Source organism: Danaus plexippus, chromosome 25 (genome assembly GCF_018135715.1).
Source record: "Danaus plexippus chromosome 25, MEX_DaPlex, whole genome shotgun sequence".
NCBI classification, from domain to species: domain Eukaryota; kingdom Metazoa; phylum Arthropoda; class Insecta; order Lepidoptera; family Nymphalidae; genus Danaus; species Danaus plexippus.
In genome coordinates, this window is record NC_083553.1 from 5,515,498 (window position 1) to 5,524,121 (window position 8,624).

The following is an 8,624-nucleotide window of genomic DNA, read 5'->3' on the forward strand; positions in this document are numbered from 1 at the left end:
TTCTTTTTAAATCCATGATAACTTCTCAGTCAGAGGGTTCAGCTCATGGTTACTGCGTGGTTTATTCCACCGCTGACCGCACCAGCTTCGCCGAGGCTGAACGCCGCCTGCAGGCTTTATGGGCTGCTGGACACACCGCTCGTCGGGCTGTCATACTGGTCGGGAATAAGGCTGATTTGGCTAGATCAAGAGTTGTCAATACTGAAGGTATACCTTCATAGGAATAGGCATAGGCTACCATACGCATCTCTTAAACCTAGTACATCGAGAATAGATTAAATTTTCATAATTGCTTTAACTTTTTTGTTATATTTTTCTCTCCTTAACTCCAAACTCTTAGTAATGTAAATTAACATGTTATTTCACCTTCGCAAACCTAACATATTATGAAGAAAACGCGACTTAGATTTTTCTATGTGCTTGAAAATTTAAACGCTTTTTTATTCGTGATATAGCATTCGTAAAAGTATTTTTTTATCTAAAATGATTCGTAAAAAAATGTTCGAAAACATCAATTAATTTTTTTTTTGATTTTCATACAGTATTTATTGGTTAAAAATTTAAACCTAATACTTTCTTCATAGTATTTTCAATGCTTACAATTTAAATGATATCATTTTAGCATATTAAATCCTTTTTATAATTAAAACTAAATATGACAAATACTACAGAAACGAAAAATTTGTATTAATAACTTATTTATAAATGGAAAATATTCCAATATTCATATTAATTAATGGTATTCTTTTTCTTCATGTAGTTATACTCTATACACCTTATGAGATCTGAGACTCGCGAGTATTCATTTAAATGAAACTAATATTTTCGTATTACTTCGCGTATTTTATTATTTTTAAAAACTACATACTCCCGATGTTTCGTTTACTTAGCAGCAAATGCCATCTCGTCTGTCCGTGATCACGTTTGCTGCAAAGTAAACGAAACGTCGGGAGTATGTAGTTTTTTAAAAATAATAAAATACGCGTAGTAATACGAAAACATTAGTTTCATTATACAAAGGTTGTTTGGTTGCTTTTAAAATCCCATAATTTCATAGCTTCGACAACAAGGAAATATGTTAAATGTTCTTATACATATGTACTTTATAAACAATTAAAACGCAGATCTATTTTCATGACACAAATGATGCTAAATTATCGAGTTATGCATACTTAATTTCCGAATACACTGACAGCGTGCTTGGCAAATGACAGGCCATGTCACATCAAATGCGTCACGCGAGTAATTTGACATTGACAGTAAGTTGTTACGATTGTTGATGAAATGTTCAGAGGTTTGAGTTTTATTTAGTTGATTTTAATTTTATTAGCATGGATTAAGATTTTCTGTTTTTTGGTATTTTATATTTCTACGGTTTTGAGGTCAATTTTTTTTTAAGTCATGAACAGCCTACAACAAACTATTGTGTTATTATCAATCATACTTTATAGTGCAATAAAATAGTTTTTTTTTTACTTTATTATTATATATAACTAAATTATTTTTCATTACTTTTAGTCGAGTCAAATTAGGATTTCTTTGAAGTCAAAACATATTTTCGAATACTTAAACTTTTAATTTGAACTTTAATAAAATTAACACATATTTTTCTTAATCTCCTCCTTTCTTGTTAAATCGTTAACTCCGTCTCCATTATAGAGATTTCTTACTTCAAAATGAATTCCTCTTGTAAATTCTATTCGTAATTAAAGATTTGTTTTCGGCTTCGTTTTTTAGCTTTTATTTTTCAAGGAATGTTGTTTTTTCTTTGTTAAGGTTGTAATTGAAGAATTTATGTGATGAGAAAAATTATTTAAATCTTTGGATTTCGTTCTTAAATAAAATAAAAAGCATTTAAATTAGGTTTTGAATATTATTATTAACCTTCCTCGGTTTCTCAGGTCATATTGACCCGAATTTGAAATTTAACTGGCAATAAAAGTCGTAATTATTAATATGATTCATTATGACTTCAGGGCAATTATTACTTATACGTTCACTCTATACACTAATACACAGTACTCACTGTAAAATTATTGTGAAATGTAAAAATAAGTGTTTTCCATCTTAGGTTCCTCGGGTCAATAACACCCGAGTATGAAAAAGGTCCTCGGGTCAGAAAAGCTCACGTTTCGTCAGCAATAATGCTTTGTTGCATTCTAAGAATACACTTATAACTTATAAATGTTTGTTATACTTTAATCAATCAGCGTGTTATTGTTGAAGGTAATTTAAGAAAACATATTTGTTTACATTTACATGCGGTTAGATTACATTAGTTTCGTGAGACGGTCACTTTTATTTGATTCATTTATTATTTGGACTTGACGCATTTCGTCAGTGTTTGAAATGGCTCGCAATTTGACTAATTCTATGATTTCGCAAATCCTAAACTACGATATAAATTTTGAAGATGAAATAATTAGTGAAACGGAGAATAGTTTGGATGAAAATCCTGCCGACAATTTTCAACTCAGTTTAGACAATAAAAGCAGTAGCGACGGAACAAGTAGCGATGAAGAGCCTCTTTCAAGATACGTTACCAATACCAGTACTAATGAGAACCAAATGCTATTGAAAAATGGTGAATTTGTATGGTCACGAACCCCTTTTGAAGTCAGAGGTCGTTTGAGTAGTGCAAACCTTATAAAACCTACCCCGGGTATTACCAGGTATGCTTCTCTTCGCATAAATAAATTTAGAAGTTCTTTTGATTTATTTCTAAATAAACATATAAAATATACAATTTTGAAACAAAGAAATAAAGAAGGTTCTTCACGTTTCGGAAATAAAGAGCAAAAGTGTAATTCTGTTGAGCACAAATCACAACAAAATAGAAATACATGATTCAAAGCAGAAGAAAGCAAAAATGTTCATGGACTATAATGCAACGAAAGGTGCTGTTGATTTTCTAGATAAAATGGTTTCTGCCAATAGTTGTAAACGAATGACTAGAAGGTGGCCAATAGCCATGTTTCATATGATTGATATTTCATGTTTCAATGCTTACGTATTATACTGTGACACCCACCCAGACTGGAAACAGAAGAGAACCGTACAAAGACACTTGTTTCTAAAGAAATTAGGTATGGAATTTGTAAATGATCACATCGAGCGTTGGCAAACTCTTCCTCGGACAAATGCTTCAGGGAAATTAGTATATCGAACACAGTCAGATGTTACCAAAACAAGGAATACTTCCACTACTCAGAGTTCTAATAAAAGAAAAAGGTGTAGTGTATGTCCATCTTCAAAAGATTTAAAAAACTTCAAAACGCTGTAAAAAATGCAAAAAATATATATGTCCGAAACATTCTGAAATTTTGTGCCTTTCGTGTTGCCAAGAAGCTGAGTAATATACGTATATTATAATCGTTTAATATCTTCTTATTTTGATGTTATAAATGTGTTTTAAACATAAATACATTTTGTATTTATTTCAAAACAATTACTCCATATTTTTGACATCGGGTCAACATGACCCGAAGGCCTCAAGTGTACATTGTATTTGAAGAACCGAGGAAGGTTAAAAAAATCCTTTGCTCAGTATGAAACAGATCAGATCTATAAAAATTATAAGGAAAATACAAATGATTAGCAAAATAAGGTTTGGATAAGTATTCATTATTTTAAATCACGAGAGCTTCAACTAGTGGCCAGTGGTTAAACAGATTATTATTTGTAATAAAATTACTACGAACAACATTGATTAAAAAAGGATTTATATTTTCTTTAACTTGCTGCAAGTAATAGTGCTTTAATAGACTTCTAGACATCATGACTTAGAATCCAAAAATATGTATTTTTAATATAATCTTAGTAAATTTATTTTTAATTAAATTTTCATTATTATTATTTCTTTACGAAAAACGTTTAAATGTTCTTAACTCTTTCAATAATTTAGGGGTCTATTAATGTCTAAACTTCAACTAGATCATTCGATTTAACGTCAACGTCTTTGAATTTATATTAAAAAAATTCACGAAAAAATATAGCAACGTGAAAATAACAAACGCAGAGACTTCCGAAATCAATCACACATACAGCAACTTATTAATATAAGGGATTTTATTGCTTTTGTTAAATAAACAACTGACAAACAATCTTATTCAATATAAATATTAATGGCTTTCAAGAAATTGGATAATTAAATATTAAGGCGCAGACGCAAAGATACAGTGAAATATTCTATCGTATCAAAGTCTAATGATTACATAAATTTGAAATAAAAATAACCCAGCAACTTCTTATATGTTCAAATCGGAAAATCTAAAACAATATACATATATACTACATAGTTAATGTTACTTACTTAATTAAAAGCCATTTTTTAAAAGTAAAAATTAAGGCATAATGTTATTTGAGTAGGCGCAACACCATCATCCATCGACCATTTTCCTATGCCACTCACCCTCCAAACACCCTGTATAACAGGACATTCATCTATTCAGGACTTAAAAACTCGTTAAATTATCCCCTATTAATACGATTTGCGCTTAACATTAAATTAAGAAGAGTCTAACCAAATCTTCAATGATGTTAAATAAGATAAAATTTTGCTCCTAAATTTTATAAAATTATAACTATTTGTATATATACTTACATTGATAACCGTAATAGACGTAATAAATATATTTTATATAGAGTAACGATGAAACTTACCTCCTAACAGATCATTGAGCAAAAAAACTTCCGATTTCTGTGCAATATGATATAAAATAATTTTAAACAGAACATTTCTCCTTCATTTTAAATTAATTCTACTCACGATTTCATTCAAATCGACCCTTAAGTTTTTTTCCGTCCTCGTTGGAACGAACTGTTGGAATATTTCCGCATAAAACAGGAGCCCTTATAACTGTTCCGTATTATTTCTTCGCTCCAACCAAAACTTTCCTCTTCGCATTTTAACGAATCCTTTGCATTGCGACGAATGCCAGTCTAATAAATTTAATTTCAACAGTTTTTTAATGAACTTAAATGAATAACTGTAGATGTTCGTAAAGACATATATCATAGTATTTATAATTTTTTTAATTACTTTTATCTAAGTAATGTTCTGTTTTGTAATGTACTATTAACCACAGTTTTTTGTTCGTCGTTCTAGTTAATGAAATAATAAATTTCCTGTTAATAATACCATGTCATTCATGTCATATCATAAATATGATTTATGTCATTTATTAAGTCCTAAATAAGCTTCTTTAATACAGTTCTACTGTAAACGAAAAAACTTGGTCCATTTTCATAAGAACACCTTAATGTCTGTAGACAGACCCAACAAGAAAATATATCTGGACTATTCTATAAAGTTATATATTTCCTACACACATGGAATTTTTCTAGAACAAAAAAATATATATGCATTTAGCATAGTGTGATTAACATTTAAAGAAACAACCGTATTTAAAAGCACTATGTCTTTAATTATGTGAACTTAGTAGCACATAACTTTTGTCACTACTTAACTTATTTGCGCATAACCTTTGTCAATACATCAAACAATGAGGACGAAGTCTCGCTAATTATATAGTGATACATAAAATCCTATTGTCATCTCCAGAAGGCAAAGCCCTAGCGACGTCATACGAGTGCAAGTTTATAGAGACATCAGTGGGCATTAACCACAACGTTGACGAGTTGCTGGTGGGACTCCTCACGCAGATCAGGTTGAAGCAGCAACACGCGGAAAGAGTCAGGTGAGAAACATATATCTGAATGGACAGTAATTGGTTGCTACTGCTACGGAGTTGCGATAATTTGCATCATATAACAGGTAGTTTATCAACAAACAACCCAGTCTTTGTGTATTTTAAACAAAACCTTTGTGAGAATTTTGGTAGATGTTTTTCAAGATGTTGGGTGTCTTCATGAAGAGGCTTAATAGGATAATACTGTTATAGTGCGTACATCACCTGCGTTTAAATTTCCACCTTCCAATGGATGGTATATCAGTCATCAACTATCCAGTCAAAATAAAAAAAAAATGGAGAATAACTTGTATTAAATGCTTTATATACTAGGTCTTGAAAGTTTACCTGAAGTAGATGTCATTAAGTAAAGGGTTTGGTATAGAATATTAAGATTTCCAACCAATTGACGATGGTATTTTGAAACAGTTAATCCGAACGACAAATTCGGTGACGTTATTATTTGTCAATATAAATTTGAGTATTAAATTTCAATTGTAACAATCGTCTTAGCAACAAGATATCGTAAGACCATTTAAAATTCTAGTTCAATATAATGTGTCGACAAATTTTCTGATCACTCCAGAAAACGCAGTACCTCTCGTAAGAACCGGAGTCGCGCCCGCTCTCCGCTCGACAGTGAACCCGCCCCAGCGCCCTCCCCGGCCTCCGCTGCTAGTACTCCACGTAAACGGACCCGATTATCCGCCAGTGTTAAGGTAGAAACATATAATTTATATTTTAAATAACTTTGGAGGTAAATATTTTCGGATTACTACGCGTATTTTATTATCTATAAAAACCACATACTCCCGACGTTTTGGTTACTTTGCAGCAACCGTGATGACGGACAGACGAGATGTAGTTTCTAAAAATAATAAAATACGCGAGTAAAATCTAAATTTTATAGTTATAGTTTAAACAAAAAGAAGAATAGTATTAACAAAGCTAGCTTCAACTGTAACATTATTTTATTTCACGACTAATACAAACTATTCTCCGCCAGGTGCGCGGTCTACTCGGTCGTGTTTGGGCTCGTGACTCCAAATCTAAATCCTGTGAAAACCTTCACGTCCTGTAGCATTCAGCCGCCGCGCCCGTCACCTGTTTCCCATTCTTCGACTGCGCTGCCAATTACGCGTAGAAACCATTCTATTTCACATTTTAAATTAATTTGCGTCTTCTTTTTGTCTCTAATTATCTCTTATTATTTTATATTCCACATAGATTTGTCTTTTAGATGCCTATAATTTAATGATTGCTACTAAGCCCCTTCTCTTAGAATGAATCAGAGATCAATTCTTACTGCGACTTAACAGTCTTTCAAGCCGTATCTCCATTGACTATTGCTGGGACGATGATATAATTTTCCAATATATAACTGAGGTTTAATGAACGGGATATTTTCTTTTAAAACGAGCCTGATGAAATTTAAGCATAATTAATTTTGATACAGTTTTGCCTTTTTTCGCTTAATTGCAAGATTTTCACATGAGAAGGGCGAATATGTTTTGCTTAAAATATAAATAAAAATACGGCTTCATGTGAGAAAAAATGGCGGGCCGGCGGCTGTCAATGCGGCAGATATATTATTATTATATACGGTGACATGACCGTGTTTAAATTGAAATAACTATAAAAACAAACAAATAAAAACGAATGTTAATTTACAATTAACGAATTTGGCATAAACGCCATCTCTTGTGTATAACCGAAATTAATATGCGTTTTGTTATTGCTCTAAAAAAATATAAAAAAAAAGGTATAATAAAATAAATTTTTGTAAATTAGTGATGACGAGTATTAGTAGATATAAAGAAGATTTGTAGTTTAATGAAATATATGTGATCCCGTCGTGTCTCCCGTTTACATGTTTATTCCAAGTAGATGTTCGATTTAAATAATCGATAAATAATAACATTTTTTGTCATTTATTATATAAACTTTACTGGAAATTACAGCACGTAACCGTTTTTAATATTGTATATGATTATACTTTGCATGTTTTAATATTTTAAGTATAGTGATGTACATTTACGATCAGACAGAATAGTGATTGCATACAGTATTGTAAAGATGTAGCATTCTTAATTTTTTTTTAAAAACATATTTCCATTTTGTTAAGTTTCATTTTATCCACGCTATCATTATGTTGAATCTATAGTACATTTCAAAATCTTAAACTAAATCAAATATTGGGTCCACGGCTTCTTATTGTAAGCTAACGAATTAGAAGTAAACAAACATTTAGAACGTTTTGAGCTAGATTTAGAATGTTTTTAGGCGGAGACATGGCTTAAAATAATATATCGTAATAGGATTTAATGTAGTCTAAACAAAAAAAATCAAATGATAGCTAATAACAGGTACTTCAATTACTAAAAAATATGTTGTTTTAAGCCATAACTGATGCAGAATAGTGCATGTTAAGCGGTTTACGATATCAGGCATACGAACAGAGAAGGCGTTGATTGGAAAAAAAAAAATACAAAAAAAAAAAACAACAGAGCGCGAAATTCAACTGAACTGTCAAATCCATCCAATAATTTTACCAAAATTTCGAAACATTTTGGTAGCGTAGACCTTAGCAACCCGCATAGCTGTTTTCGTTTTAGGATAAATCCTAGACCTGTAAGTTTGTTTGTAAATGAAAATAATTTCAATTTGAGTGCCTGATATTTAGTATTTTAAATCCCTCCGTAATACCCGTTTGCCTTATTTTATTAGAGTTTATTTAATAGCCGTGTTAGACGCTAGAACCTAATTATATATTAAAAATAATTAATATATGTGAATCGTAAGTTAATGTTTCGATGTTATATGAGTGTGAAATTTGGGGTTGTTTTACTTAAAAAATATATACATATATATGTATTCCATTCATAGTTGCCACAAAACCAAATTTTAAGACAGACGACGCGTTCATGTTTATAG

At 30.9% G+C, this 8,624-nt stretch overlaps 1 protein-coding gene across 1 annotated transcript in view; it reads left to right on the forward strand.

Annotated features, from left to right (window-relative positions):
- Positions 1–8,624, forward strand: part of LOC116775072 (uncharacterized) — a 128,498-nt gene extending 119,874 nt beyond the window's left edge. The window contains exons 11-14 of the mRNA XM_032667878.2: positions 30–207; positions 5,564–5,699; positions 6,277–6,409; positions 6,697–8,624. Coding sequence (XP_032523769.1) covers positions 30–207; positions 5,564–5,699; positions 6,277–6,409; positions 6,697–6,771 — 522 coding nt within the window. The 3' untranslated portion in view covers positions 6,772–8,624. The remainder of the gene's footprint in view (positions 1–29; positions 208–5,563; positions 5,700–6,276; positions 6,410–6,696) is intronic.